We start from the raw sequence: 15,226 nt of genomic DNA, 5'->3' as shown, positions 1-15,226 counted from the left end.
ATTTTCACTGATTAGAAATGAGCTGCACCTGTTCATCTTCCCCAAAGATTATGCACTTTTGAAAATCATGGCTATAATCCATGTTTCAGAATAACAAAATAGTTAAACTGAAAAAAAGGGTAGGAATGAGTAAGCAAATGCATGAATATAGGCTTGGCAGAATTCAGTTTTTATCTGTATAATTTTGTTGGCTAGTATCAATGTTTATTTTTAAGCACTTTTTTCTATTTTTATAGATTTTAAATTTCACAGTTGTGGGAAGTTAGTGGGGATCAGACAATGAGGGTTCAGATAATTAATGACTGCAGATAGCTGGATTCAGAGAGTTAAAGCTTTACAATCATTAAAACAAACTGTCAACATCATATGTCAAAATATACAAACTAAATATCTTAAATAAACCCCAAGTTCTCAAAAAGCATTTTTCTGACTTTGCCTATCTGTAAATTACAATTATTATCGATGTTGGTTTTGTGTGTTTTGTGAAATCAATGTTTACTGACATTTACTTGATAAAAATCTAATCCTTCCAAGCCTACATAAATACCAGTAACATTGTTTTTAGCTTAATGTTACCTAAGTCTTAGAAGTGTTTTTCCCGGATACTTAAATCTCCTACTTCACAAGATAACATCCTAATACTGGAATGAGTGAAATAAGCAGGTTTTTTGATAGAACTATTTTTATTGCAAAGGAATAAAACATGATTTGAAAGAACACGAGAAAATGTTATAACTATAATTCTTCATACAACATTGTTCTCCAGAAACAGATATATACAGTACTTAACTTTTTAACAACAACCAAAAAACAAAACCAAAAAACTCCCCTAGCAGTTGCATAGAACTAGCACTATTTCAGGAGATAATTGATCTTTCTTAAACATGGTTAGATCTGTGATTTACATGGTTATGTAAAACATAAACATTGTTTCCCTTACATCAAAACTGTATTCTTAGTTTAATTTTACCAACTTTAAATGACACATGTAAGATATTGTAGGCTTAGCAACAGGCTTCAATAGTTTAAATTTCTTTGTTTATATCCACTATATTGTTAGGACCCTAAAGTTTGTGTGACTTGATATTTAAAAAAAATTAAAACCAATATAAAACAAATGACACTCTAACATTTTGTTTGTGTTCATTTTGCTGGGTTTGCATAAGAATCTGACAGATCTCTTTGGTAGTTCCCTTATTCTTAGAAGGCTTTAAAATGTATAGAAAAATTCCTTATACAAGTGAGTGCCAAAAATACTTAAGAATAAATACAAATACTCTACACATAAATTAAATGTGCTGCAATTACTAATTCATGGTGAGAGTTACAGGTTACATTACAACATATTGGTAAATTACACATAAAATTATTGTTTTTCCAGTAGGTTCAGTATGATATACTAGAGATTTTTAGATGGCCATGTTATTCCCCACTCCTTTTTAAATGGCTATTTTTGTATTATACAAACTACTTTGACACAAAAAGCTTCAAAAGGAGCTACAATGAAGTTACCATTAAACTGGGCTCTTGAACCAATACTAAGTGTTTAGTAGTGTTTGAGAGGAATGGGTTAGAAACCACTGCCAGTGGTTGTGCTTGCATCATGTAAAGTTACTCCAGTGAAATTGCTCTGTCATCTGATAAAATGTGGGATTCCCACTGAAGTCAATGGGAATTTTTTGTTTCAGAGTAGCAGCTGTATTAGTCTGTATCCGCAAAAATAACAGGAGTACTTGTGGCACCTTAGAGACTAACAAATTTATCTGAGCATAAGCTTTCGTGGGTTATAGCCCACTTCATCGAATGCAATGGGAATTTCGCCACTGACCTCATGGGGCCAGGTTTTTACGCCTGGAGTAAGAAAACACAAGGATGTAAAATGGTCCAATGTGGAGGATTCCCATAAAAATAACAATATCTTCTTCCCCTGAGAATGTCTCAAGGTTTTGGAGTTTGTGTATACACCTAAATCCAAGAAGAAAATTCTCCTCCATCCTGCGTAAAAACAATTTAATCATGCCTTTGTGGCTGAAACCAACCTGCATTATAGCTATATTACTAATGTATATTACTACCCTGTAAATCTGTAGTATGTTGAAACAAACAATGATTTAACACGGCACAATTATTCCCCCACACAGCATATTTGGCTGTACAAATGACCCATATAATATTTGGCCAATATTGATCTACAATCAGTGCTCAAACTGGGGAACTATTGTGGAGCTGCAGCACAAGTCTGAACTGAGAAGCAGGATGTAGGGGTATGGACAGAAGTGAAAGTAAGCCGGTCTGGTCCGGTCTGGCGTACCAGTAAGAACCGGTACTCAGCCGACTGTACCATCAGGTCCCTGGGCTGGTCCCAGGGCTGGAGTAGTGGGTGGGCCCGGATTTCCCCCACTTGGCACTGGGGAAGTGGCTAAACAGTAGACTGTAGTCACCACTAAGAGAAGTGGCTTGACAGGAACTATAGAGACATCCTGTGGAAGGGGGGAAGCACAGAGGGCGGCACAGCCAAAGGGATGTATCACAAAGAGGACACCATGCTCCTGGGCATGACATGGTTCCCTGGAGCAGAAGTGATGGTGGTGAGATGCCACCAGAAGAGGGTGCACTGGCTAGAACAGCTGATCCCCAGGATAGCCAGCAGGGGGTGCCACAGAGGTGAGGTGCACCCTGTGACGTGGGGCAGGGAGAAAGGCACTCTGGATCCATTCAGTGAGGAGACATCTTGTTGAGCGAGTGTATTTTTCATGAAAGATTAGATCTGTTCTATAAAGCCAGCCAGCTTTACAATTGACTGAGTTTCAGGGGGAAAACCCAATTTATTAGACAGAAAGGGTAAGTATTTATAAGTGTAGGCCCTAGTTAGTGTTTTATTATTTTGTTTGTATTGTAACTATTTGTTTTCATCACTTTCTCTTATTTCTAACAGACTCTCTATTCCTTTTTAAATAAACTTTCTTTTGTATCTGTACACTAGTGGAGTAACACTATTCCTTTGGGAACAGAAGATCTGGGCTTTCTGTAAGTAGCCAGTGTCAGGGGTTGGCTATCACAGGGGAATGCTTCAAGGAAACTGAGGGAGAGGGACACCTCAACCTGCAAGGCAAAGACAGAGCTGACATAACCCGGAGGAGAGTGCTTGAGTGACTGAGAGGCTGATGGTGTTAGGTACCTAACACCCAGTTACTGCAGACAAGACTCCCTCCAGCTAGAAACAGGGTAACAAGGTGACTCAGTCTTGTTACCCTGAGAACCATTACACCCTGAAAGAAGAGTCATTTTTTAAGTTTAGCTGGCGTGCTAAACTCACCTAACCAAGCAGAGGGAAACTGTGGTAGTAGCTACTCTGTACAATGATAAATAGGTAAATTACTGATTGCAGAGGAAGTCACATATTAAACAATATAGATTTTAAGAGTGGTCTTTCAGAAGACAGAGAAGAAGAGAAATATTATAACGCTGTTCTTCAGATGTACTAAGACTGACTAAGAATCTGTATGAAGGTTCAAAATGCTGTGTAAGGACAAAGTGGAGAGACCAACTGGTTTGATATGGTCACTGGAGTGTGACAGGGATGCATCTTAACACCTCTCCTCTTCTGCACTGTGATGGATTATGTGGTATGAAAAGTAAAATCAAGGGAAGATACAGGAATTATATGGAGTAGAGGAAAACTTGAAGATCTCAACTTTGCAGATGACATTGCTCCATTTGACATAGAAGATGATACTCCATAAAAGACCACTATCAACATCAAATGTGAGGCCACCAAAGTAGGATTAAGAATAAGCCAAAAGAAAATGAAAGTCATCAAAAGACAAGTTGGTAATGATAGTGTCTAAGTGATCAACAGTGAAGAATACGACACGGTTAATGAGTTTTTGTGCATCTTGGAAGTACAATTAGTTCCAATGGCCAACCCCATAAAGAGGTGAAAGCAAGAACCGAAAAGATAAATGGAGCCTTTTTGAGACTGGGAAATATCTGGAGAAAAAAGGAGAACCAAGATAAAGTTATACAATGCTGTTGTGATACCCACATTATTATATGCTTCTGAAATTTGGCAAATGTTAGGAACCCACAGCAGAAAACTTAAGGGCATTCCAACAGAGAGGCTTGTGATAAATATTTTGTTTCCACTGGTGGGATAAAGTAACAGTTGTTGATCTGTTTCAAAGGGCCTGCCAGCAGGCTGCAGAGAGAATGATTTGAGACAGAAGGCTGAAGTAGTTTGCACATGTTTTGTGGTTAGAATAGAGCTCTGAATTTTTTTTAATTAGTTCTATCTTCTCTTCAAAATAAAAAAAATTTCTTCTTGCATAATGTCACTAACAAGATGAGAGGAATTCCTTGCCATTCATTAGTAAGACACTGTTCCTGCACTTTTTACTTAATGTCAATGGGGGCTTTGTCTGTGTAATAACTCAGCTAGTTATTCTTAGTTTATAGTTTCCAGGTCAGAGCTTTAACTTTCAGCATCATTAACAAAATACGGTAGAAGTCATGGAGATCAGTGGATTTAGCAGGATTTAGAAGGTGTTCAGAAGAATTAGGTGTCTTGTTAAGTGCTTTGTAGCATCCATGCTATGAATTCAGCTTTCAATCTCTTTCTCCAGTTTTCAAAAACAGAAGAATGCAAATTATGTCCTTTATAATCTGGTCTCAATCCTTCAGGAATCTAAACTCTGCCTTGTGTAAGGGGCAAGCACCATGAGATGGATTCCATACTTTTTTTAAATTATACCATAAACTGAGATTATTAATCTTCAGAGGTTACAAATTCAGCATTTTAACATTACTCCAGGTTCTAGAATAAACCATGAGGGATAAAATTCATGTTTAAGTGATAAATGTCCTTGATAACTAACATTAGTGGCAAACAGAAATTAAGAAATATACCTACAAGGTCAATTGCTTGTTTGAATTGAATCTCAGAGGTTTTTCTAGTGGGTAAGAGACCCTCATACTAATATTATGGTGTGAAAGGCATAGATTAAATATGAAAAATGCTAAAACAATGACAAGTAGAACACTTTATTGTATTAGGCTTATATTTACAAAATACTATGCAATACTACTGTACAGTATACACATCACACATTTTATGAAGTCTGTCTCCAAGTTTACATGTACCTATTCATGTAAGTGCTTTTTATATTGTGCTTGTGGTTTGAATTCTAACTTACTCATTTCTCAACTATGTTATTTAAAGAAGGGAAAAAACTAGCAGGCCAAACTAAGAATATCCACTGTTTTTTTTTTTAAATATCCACTATGTTTTCTACAACATATGCCCAATTTAGATTTAGAAAATCAAAAAGAAGAGTTGTGTAGAAACTACCAGCCCACTGCTGAGGATCACACAAGTAAACTGTTGTATAAGAAAATACATTTATAATAAATTATAAGATGTATGATCAATGATGTGCTGCCAGTACTTTTTTAAAAGGGCTTTCATAAAAACGTCCCCTTTAGACTTTGTCCCAGAGTGCTTGTATTGCAGACAAGAAGGCGTGAGGGAGTAGAAAGTACATGTATCTGTTTTCCCATTTAAACAAAAATGCTTTATCATAACCAAGGTTATGCAACTTGCATAATTTGAAAAACAAGGGTGGAGAGGTAAAGACACAGTCCTCCCTGGGGAAATGTCTTTAAAATCCCTGACACTTACTGAAATCACTTCAAAGGCTAACTCCCCACCCACAAAAGAATCCTATTTGGAAGTATTTTTGAACCCATGTTCAGAAATGGGGTGAGCTTCATCTGATAGGGTAATCGCCCCACCTGCAATTTGTTTGCAGAGTTTTAACAGGGGCCTCTTTAACTAAAATGGATGAAAACCAGTCCATCTTTCTTGGCTTGTATTGCAAACTAGCATATGATGTATATCTGGCACATCCAAAGATTTTCAGTCAATATAGGAAGCATACCAAAAGTATATATTTTCACAGGTATCTGTTCCTTTCATAACAAAGTAGGACCTTTGGTTGGTCTGCTGTTCGAAAGAAGCGGCTGACTCCCTATTTGCTTGGTTTTCTGTCCTGTTTGAGGTGAGAGTAGTGCTGGAGCAGAGAGATGATGAGCAGCCCCCTTTTGCTGATGGAAGTGGTTAATATAGCTAGCAATCAGTAGAGTGATCTCAAGAATCTGTAACAAGAAACACACTATAATCTGTACCTGGAAAAATATAATTGTGTTTTAACCCTAAAGAAATAGGTAAGATTTTAGTGAGCGACTGATATTATATTTGTATATAAATTCTTATATTTTATCAAAGAAATTATAGATGGGAAAAATACCTGTTAGGGTTATGGTTATCTTGCTTCTCTCTCTACCAATGCAGGATTACTCCCTAGAGTAAGTACATGGAGCGTTTTGTCCTGCACAATTTTAAATGATTCAAACAACTCAGTTTCCACCACTTCTTTAGGAGAAAATTCTACAGACCAATACATGTCTCTTAGGGAATAATTTTACTACATGCAGCCTGACTTTTCCTATGCAGTGTTGTATGTCTCCTGTACAAGTGTTAAAGAAGCAGTCCAGATGGGCTGACACCCAGGTGGCTGTGAGTTTTTTCCCCCCTAAAGATCTGGGATGCTGTGCTCCATGCCTTCTCCATGGAACTGCCAAAAAATTCCCCTTTAAAGGGATGATTTGATAGAAAATCACTATTTCTTGAACTGTTTGACATACACGTGTGCATATTTCTATGAAGAGACACAATTTTTAACTGAAGTTATATGCAGGAAACTATGATCCTATTGGTAGGTTGTTCTGGCTTATAGAAACTAGAGTTTCACTCCTTAGTTATAGCTGAAATTCTGCTTTTATTTGTTTTGTTCAGGCTGGTAGGCAATATTAGCAGTGAGAGAGGGTTTAGACTAATATTAGCAAAAGAGTTCCTTAGTCCTAGAATTCTGGAGAAGTGTTTAGATGGAAGGCCATCATAAAATACAGACATTGTTTTAACGGGGGCCCAAACATTTTTTTTTTTAATTGCAGCTATCCTGATTTTTAGGGACTGTATATACTTCCTGTCTTTTATCTCCCTAATTGTCCTTGTTTGTAAAGTCTGGAACTCTGGGGGAAGGGTCATTAAAACAAGAAAACTGACTTTTATGTTTTTAATTGCTTCCCCCTTTAAATTCATTAAGCAAAAGCTAATAACCGGAGGATGTTCTGAACAGCAGGTATTGCACCTTATGCATATACACAAGGTTACTTAAGTACAAAGAGGCAACAAATATGGAAATGATTTCAGCTAGTGTACCAACCTTTGGTTTTGCCATTCCAAATAGGAGTTTTTCGTTTGGCTTGTCTTTTGACTGAGCATTGTTAACTACCAGCATAAAATCATCTTGGTAGCCTCCAAAGGTCATCAGACTTTTGTGTACATATGTAACTATTAATCGCTTTAACGAAAGAAAGGAAAAAAGTTTCATGTATACAGAAAAATACAGGGAAAAAGACTACAGTGAATACTTCTTCAAACATAATTACTCATCTGATTACAAAACACAGTTTTCAGCCCCTTTTGTAGAATTTTGAATCTAATTGCAAATTATGTGCCTGTTTCCCTCAGGCCTTCATTGTGAGAGACTTCTGCTTCCAGGGGTGGCCCTGTTTCTAATTAATGTAATATATATTTAGTTTAATGGTTAAAATGTTTGAGTTCGGACTCAGATACACAACTTACATTATAAATGAAAGGCACAATCCGACTCCCGTAGAAGTCAATGTTAAGAGTCCCACTGGAACTGGATCAGGCTCTAAAGAAGTTGAATCTCAGGGCCCAAACTTTCAAAAAGGATTTCAATATAATTTTTGTGTGTACAAGTGATACAATTCACATTGGCAAAACCATTTGTGCTCACAAATGGGGATAAAACTGGTGGTTTGTTCACAGTACTAATAGTGCACAAAACCTTCTGTATGGAGAGAAGCAGCACACTTTGAATTTTTGGCCTGTATTATTCAACACACACCTCTGGACATGTAGCTTTTGAGTCACTGCCATTTTTGTTGTACTGATTCATACCTAATATTATATCAATCAATATGGATAGTGTTTTAATACAGATATGCACATTTTAAATTATCATGAGAAAATATCTGTACAGTAATTATTTTAATCTCCTGGGTACCAAACTCTTTTTTGCCCTTGTTTTTCAACTAGCAAAAAGACCTCATCCAAATTGTAAAAGACAGGATTACCCTAACTTTTTTCCCATTACATTTTGTGTTAGGTTTGCCTTCATTTTCCAGGAAGAGGTCAGAACCTCCAGTGAGACTGCCTCAGCTGCACCTGCTCAGTGATCCTAACATTCTACTTAGCTAGCCAGGCTGCCCGATGGACCATCCTGCCTGATTGTCTGAGGAAGCCTGCAGGCTGGTTCTGAAATCTAGCAGCACTAGCTCACTGGCTGCTCAATACCCACACCCACAGACTGTCTCCCTATTCTTGTCTCTCCAAGCCCTGCTCCTGCTCTGTCCTCCACAGCTCCAGCCCAAGGCTGGGTGCAGGACAGGTTCTGTTTACATCCTGTTCCAGTCTCACTCCTGCCTCAGAAGGTTATTCACCTTGTGAAGTAACTGAGGTTCTTCAAGATGGTTGTCCCTGTGGGTGCTCCACTTTAAGTGTGTCCATGTGCCCTGCGCTTGCCATCGGAAATTTGTAGTAGCAGTGCCTGGTTGTGTCACGCATGTGCTATTGCTGTCTCGTGCTGCCTCAGTTCCTTCTCTACCACAGAGAATCTAGCATGAAACTCCAAAGCAGAGGGGAGGAGAGAGGGTAGTGAAGCACCCATAGGGACAACCATCTCAAAGAACCTCAGTTACTGCATGGGGTGAGTAACCTTCTCTTCTTCTTTGAGGAGTTCCCTGTGGACACTCCATTTTAGGTGACTGCTGAGAAGTGCCCCTCAGTGGAAGGGAAGCGCCTTGGAGCTGTGTTTGTGATTGACCATGAGCCCAAACAGAATGTCTAATTATGACTGTTGCTCTATAGCAGATGTAGTCAATAGGCAGACCATGAGCCAAATCCGGCCCACCAGATGCTTTAGAACAGACCCCGAAATCTTTTCATTTATTTATTAGTATTATTGTTAGGTTTTTTTTATTATTATTTTATCTGGAGGCTGGACCTTGACAATATCTTTGGCCAAGAAATTTGGACCTTAACAAAAAATAATTGATTACCCCTGCTCTATAGCATAGTGCTTTGTGAATGTGTGGGCAGATGCTTAAGTTGCTGCAAATGTCCATAATGGACATTATTGAGAGAGGCTATGGATGTTGAAAGTGCTCTGGTTGAGTGCTCTGCCCGATGGGGCTTGTAACTGATGGTTTTGATAACAAAAGTGGATGCATCCTGATATCCATTTGGATAGTCTCTGTTTTGAGATGATGGCTTCCCCTTTTGATCATTCTGATATAGAGATTAACAGTTTCAGTGACTTTCTAAAGGTTTTTGTTCTTGCAATGTAGAAGACTAATGCTCTTCAGACGTCCAAGGTGTGGAGTGATGCCTCTCTTTTGTCTGCATGTGGTTTTGGAAAAAATGCAGGTAAGTAAGTGGGTTTGTTTAAATGAAAAGGGCAGGCAACTTGAGGTAAGAACTTGGGGTGTGATGTTAGGGTGACTTTATCTTTTAAAGAAAGTTGCATACAGAGGGTGTGCTAATAGGGCACCTAGTTCTTCCACACGTCTAGCAGACCTAATGGCGATGAGGAAAGGCATCTTCATAGATAGATGGAGTAATAAACATTTGGCCAGAGGTTGAAACAGGGTTTCTGTAAGTCTATGTAAGACCAGGTTGAGGTCCCACACAGGAGCTGCGGTCCGTATTTCAGGGTAAGTGTTCTTAACGCCCTTGAGGTAGCTTTTGGTTGTTGGATGGGCAAATATGGTGACCCCATCAACCTTATTGTGGAAAGCCGTGATAGCTGCAAGGTGCATCTTGACAGAGATTGTGGAGAGTCACAGTTTTTTAGTTCTAATATATAATCTAATACTCTTGGTAAAGGAGAGGATGTTGGTATGATTTGTTTGCTCTGGCACCAGATGCTGAACCCTTTCCATTTATGAGTATATGTCTTTCTTATACTTTACCTATGGCTGTTCAGTAAGAGGTCTTTTACTTCCTCTGAGCAGGTTGTTTAATTTTCTCTCAGCCAGGGAGTAGCCATGCCTTGCGGTTGGGTTGGTGGATGTGTCCACATCTTGGGAGAAGAGATGAGGTACTAGAGGAAGATTTCAAGGTGAGCATGCCATTATCTTTAATAGGTAAGGGAACCATGTTTGCCTGGGCCATGTAGGTGCTATTAGGATGACTTCTGATTTGTCCCTCCTGATCTTGTGTATGACCTGGTTAGGAGTGAGGTCAGAGGAAATGCTGCTCCTGGGGGAATTCTGCACCACTGCACATACGCAGAATTTGTCTCCTGCAGATTTCTTTGCTTCTCTGCAGAAGAATGACTTTCTGATGGGGAAGCAAAGGGAAGCCGCAAGAGCAGTCATATGACCCTTTCCAGCAGTATGTTTCGAGTGCCCAGGGCAGCTGGCAGCGAGGTAAATCACTGTGGGGCAGGGAGCAGGACTGGGAAGACCCAGCTTGTGGCTCCTTCCCTGTGACAGGCTCAGCTGCTTGTCCCGGTTGGGCTGGGGAAGATGGAACTTCCTTTTCCCCTGCACGGCATCCAGGGCCACGTCAGACCCACTTCCAGATTTCTCCCCCAGATGTAGGAAGCTCTGCAAACACCGCTTCCTGCAGCCATCGCTCCTCAGCTGCAGGGGGAGGGATCCCTGTACAGGGAGCTGCTCCCCCATCTGCCCAACCCCCATGCATCCAGACCCCCTCATAACCCAGACCCTCCCACCAAGTCTCACCTCCCCCCCACACCCAGAACTTCCCCTGACAAGTCCCACTCCCCAGCATCTGGACCCCCAACTGAGCCCTCCACACCCAGACCTTCTGGCCAAGCTCTATCTCCACCACACCTAGATACTCCCCCACACTAAGCCCCATCCACCTTCAACTCGACCCCCTTGTAGAGTCCCACTACCATTGCACCCAGAACCCACATCAAGCCCCTGTGCATCCAGATCTTCCCCACACCCAGATCCCCCGCTGAACAACCCACACCCGGATTGACCCACACAGAACCCTCTCAACCCATAAATGTCTAAGGTTGGGTCGGGATTTGTTGTCATCTGGTCTGTCTTTTCCTGTGTGGCTGTGTGAATGGTGGTGACCTGAATCTCTGTATATAATACCTGCCCTGTTTCTTATTTGCTGGTGTATAACTATCCAGGGATTTTAGTGTTGCCCTTGAATCGTTCAGGATACAAAGGGACTTATCTGTTTTGGCTGCAAATAGTTTTGGTCTTCAAAGGGCAGGTCCTTGACCTTTACCTGCACCTCTCTCAGGAACTCCAAGAGAGGGAACCATGATGCCTGGCTCATGACCACCGATGTTGCAATGGAACCTGCTGCTATATCTGCGGAGTCAAATGAGGCCTGCAGTGCTGTCCTGGCAATGAGATGACCTTCAGTAATGTTGGCCTTGAATTGCTCCTTATTGATAGCGTGCCAGAAAACAAAAAATTCTGACATTTTCGAAAATATTGTAAGTGTATTTTGATAGCAGGGCTTCATAATTAGCTATTCGAAACTCCAATGTTGCAGATGAGTATGCCCTGTGACTGAAGAGGTCTAGCCTCTTCCATTCTTTGTCATAAGGGGCTGTTCTGATATGGTGTTGCCTTCCCGTCTCATTTACTGCACCCACCATTAAAGAGTTTGATGTGGGGTGTGTAAACAAGAACTCCATTCCTTTAGATGGTACATAGTATTTTTTCAGATCTTTTCTGTGATGGAGGTGCTATTGCTGAGGTCTGCCAGATAGTTTTTGGCAGGCTCCATGACAGCATTACTGATTAATGATGCTATCTTTTCCAAGGTAGATGTTTGAAACACATCCAGTAATTTAAGCTGTGATTAAGGTACCTCCTCTAAGGATATATCCAGGGACTCTGCCACCCTTTTGAAGAGCTCATGGAATTGCTTAAAGTCATCCCCTGTGGTGGGGGATGGAGGCATTATAGTTTTGTCCGGCGATGAAGGTGACAGGTTCATCAGTGGTAAGGCTTCCTCGTCTGAAGTTTCCTCAATTTCCTCATTCATCTCTTCCTCGGTTTCTGAGGGTCCTAGTATGGGTGGTGGAGAAAGGAGCGCTTGCAATCTTGGTGGGCTTGTAATATAGTGCCCTGTATGCTGCCCAGGGGTCCCAGTAGTGCCAATCTGATGGGAATGGCATAGAAGGCGGCACTCATGGGTATCCGTACCAGCTAGTTGCCTCTGAAGATGAGTGGTGTCCTGTTTGGTGGGACAGTTCTGCTATGGGTGAGGACTGATGAGGTGCATATATTTCCCCTTCATCCTCCTCACCATCAACACTGGAGAGAGGGGGAGCAGACCTAGGTGGAGTGGTCAGGTGGCTTGGCACCAATCGAATTGGAGTGCCATCGGTACCAAGGAGCGGGGATTCTGGTATTGAAGAGACCAGTAGGTCTGTGTGTCTTATGAATATTGCTGCAATACGAGGTACTTATGTCGGTGTTGCTGGTGGCACTGATGTGTGAATTGTAGCCATCGGTGCCAAGGGTCTTGTGCTATGCAGAGTAGGTACCACAGGTGCCGCCACTGCGCTGCTTGGTGCCAAGTGTCTCTTCAGCTCCATCAGTACCGAGGCAGAGGGTTTTACCTTGCCCTTTGAGTCTCTGGCAGAGCTTGCCTGCTTAGGGTTTTTTTCTCTCTGGGTACTCGCAGTACTGGATGGTCCTGGTGTCTTGGAGTCTGACGTACCCGGCGCCGTCGGTACCAATGTGGTCTTGGCGGTAGGGGAGTGCTTTTTCTTAGCTGATTCCCACAGAGGTGAAGTCTGAGCCTGCTTTTTTGTAGCCTTCCTGGGAAAAGGCTCTTTAGTAGGGCCTGTTGTGGCAGAACCTTTATCAGAGGCTGCCAATGGCAAAGGGAGTCCCAGACTTGGGATCTGAGGTTGGTTGCAGAGATTTTTCCATCATAAGTAGCATAAGTTATAGATCCCTCGCTTTCCCTGTTCTGGCCTTTAGATTATGATAATGCGAGCACTTCTGACACCTCAGACAGCATTTGAATCCCAGAGAGCTGGGCATAACAGAGAGTCTTCTGTCCCAGAATGAGAGAGGGGAACAGTAAAACTATAGAAAACTGAAACTTATTGTCCTAATAAGGGAGATAAGGATAGAATTTTTTTTTATAAAATAAGATAAGTAGGAAGGGTGAGAATAAATAACTTCCTAATTGCTAACCTAAGTCTTACCTATAAAGGTATCTTACTTTTTTTAGTATAAGAGGCACTGCTAAGTGCATAGACTCAAGCCAAAGGTGGTAAAGAAGAACTGAGGAATGCTTGATCATGCAGCACTATGTAACCTCGTGACGGGGCACAAGAGGCAACGGTGCATGCGCGATCAAACCAGGCACTGCTACTACAAATCTCCGATGGCAAGAGCAGGATGCATGGACACACATAAAGTGGAGCACCCACAGGGACATTCCTCAAAGAAGAACCAGCCTTGCTCCTGCCTCCTGGTAGTCCGGCTCTGACCCTCAGCTCTGACTCTTGACTCCACCTCAACCCTTGACTCTGGGATTCGGACTGTGACTTTGGTCCCGACTATTGGCTCTGATTCCTGACTTTTGACTCTGTCTCGACTCTTGGCTTTGGAGTTCAAAATCCAATCAGTAGGCCTGACTCCCTAGTCTCACTCTGACCCCTAGGCCTGACTGCCTATGACCTGACAGAGGCCAACCTTACAGGCTGAGAAATACAGTTGTATGTTAAGAAAGACTGAGCTGGATCAGAACTTAAACTGAAGACCTTCAAGGAGAAGGGTGTTGATGGAACACCATGCTGCAGCCTCTATTTTCTCTCAATCTGCTTGATTGCACTTTTCCCTCCTCTTTTCATTCTTTAATATTTATTACATTTGTCTAATTCCTCTATACCAGGGGTTTGCAAATTTCATTGAACCACGACCCCCTTCTGACAACAAATTAGTTCACAACCCCAGAGGGAGGACTGAAGCCTGAGCCCGCCCAAGCCCCAGTGCCCTGCAGGGGGCCTGCAGCCTAAGCCCTGATGCCCCGGGCTGAAGCCCTCAGACTTTGGCTTCAGCCTTGGGCAGTTGGGCTTGGACTTCAGCCTCAGGCCTCAGGAAGTCTAAGCCAACCCTGGTGACCTCATTCAAAGGGGGTCGCGATCCCCTTTGGGGTCCTGACCCACAGTTTGAGAACTGCTGCTCTATACCTATCTTTAAATACAAAGGCAGGTTTAGAGAAAAAGTCTATATTTATGTTATGTTAGAGATTTTAATTAATCAGGGAAATGCAGTGTTAACATTCTGATAGCAACATTTAATTCTACCCCTTTGGAAATTTGAATTAAAACAGGGAGCCTCTCAGGTACACAAGATTAACACCAGTGCCACTACATTGATTTCAGTGGAGTTACTACTGCTTTACACCACTGTAAGAGAGAAAAGAATCAAGTCTTTAACTACATGACTAAACAATGCAGGGCAATATGACATACTATTCAGCAAATACAATGGGAATAATCATATTATGTAACTGTAAATGCATTTATGTATCATTTTCCATTAGTGCATATTGTCTTATGAGTGATCATTTAAATGAAAGCCTCAAGTAGGAAGAGTTCAGGTTATTATAGGAATCTTATCTATGAATTTCCTTTTATCATTTAATTTACTAGTTTGATATATAAAATGTTTCCCTGAGAAAGATGACAAATACCAAGCAAAGTAATCATGAGTTACTTCCACCATCAATACTAATATAACCATGGCAGTAACTTTAAAACATTTTATAGTAACAAACGCACGCTTTAAGTCTACGCATCTAAATATACGGGACCAATTTCAGCCCTGGTGTAACTTCATTTAAATCAGTGGCAATATATCAATAATGAATTTGGCCAATATATTCGCTATTAAAATATATTTGAATGTAAACTAAAACTGTTTTTTTCTTTTACCAGAAAGCTGTATTCTAGAATGCTTATGCCATCTTCATGTACAACAAGCCATACGTAGGAACTCTCAAGTGTGGATGTTGTTAAAGGCTACAAAAAGAGAAACAGCATTCCATTACACA

General features: G+C 41.0%; 1 protein-coding gene across 1 annotated transcript in view; it reads right to left on the bottom strand.

The window, feature by feature from the left end:
* Positions 1 to 5,024: 5,024 nt before the first annotated feature.
* PLEKHH2 (pleckstrin homology, MyTH4 and FERM domain containing H2) overlaps positions 5,025 to 15,226 on the bottom strand; it is a 124,031-nt gene continuing 113,829 nt past the window's right edge. Inside the window, exons 28-30 of the mRNA XM_032775003.1 lie at positions 15,108 to 15,194; positions 7,284 to 7,421; positions 5,025 to 6,153 (exon numbers count right to left, since the gene is read on the bottom strand). Coding sequence (XP_032630894.1) covers positions 5,971 to 6,153; positions 7,284 to 7,421; positions 15,108 to 15,194 — 408 coding nt within the window. The 3' untranslated portion in view covers positions 5,025 to 5,970. The remainder of the gene's footprint in view (positions 6,154 to 7,283; positions 7,422 to 15,107; positions 15,195 to 15,226) is intronic.

The sequence above is a fragment of the Chelonoidis abingdonii genome, chromosome 3 (assembly GCF_003597395.2).
Source record: "Chelonoidis abingdonii isolate Lonesome George chromosome 3, CheloAbing_2.0, whole genome shotgun sequence".
NCBI classification, from domain to species: Eukaryota; Metazoa; Chordata; order Testudines; family Testudinidae; genus Chelonoidis; species Chelonoidis abingdonii.
This window is presented reverse-complemented; position numbering and strand designations above follow the sequence as displayed.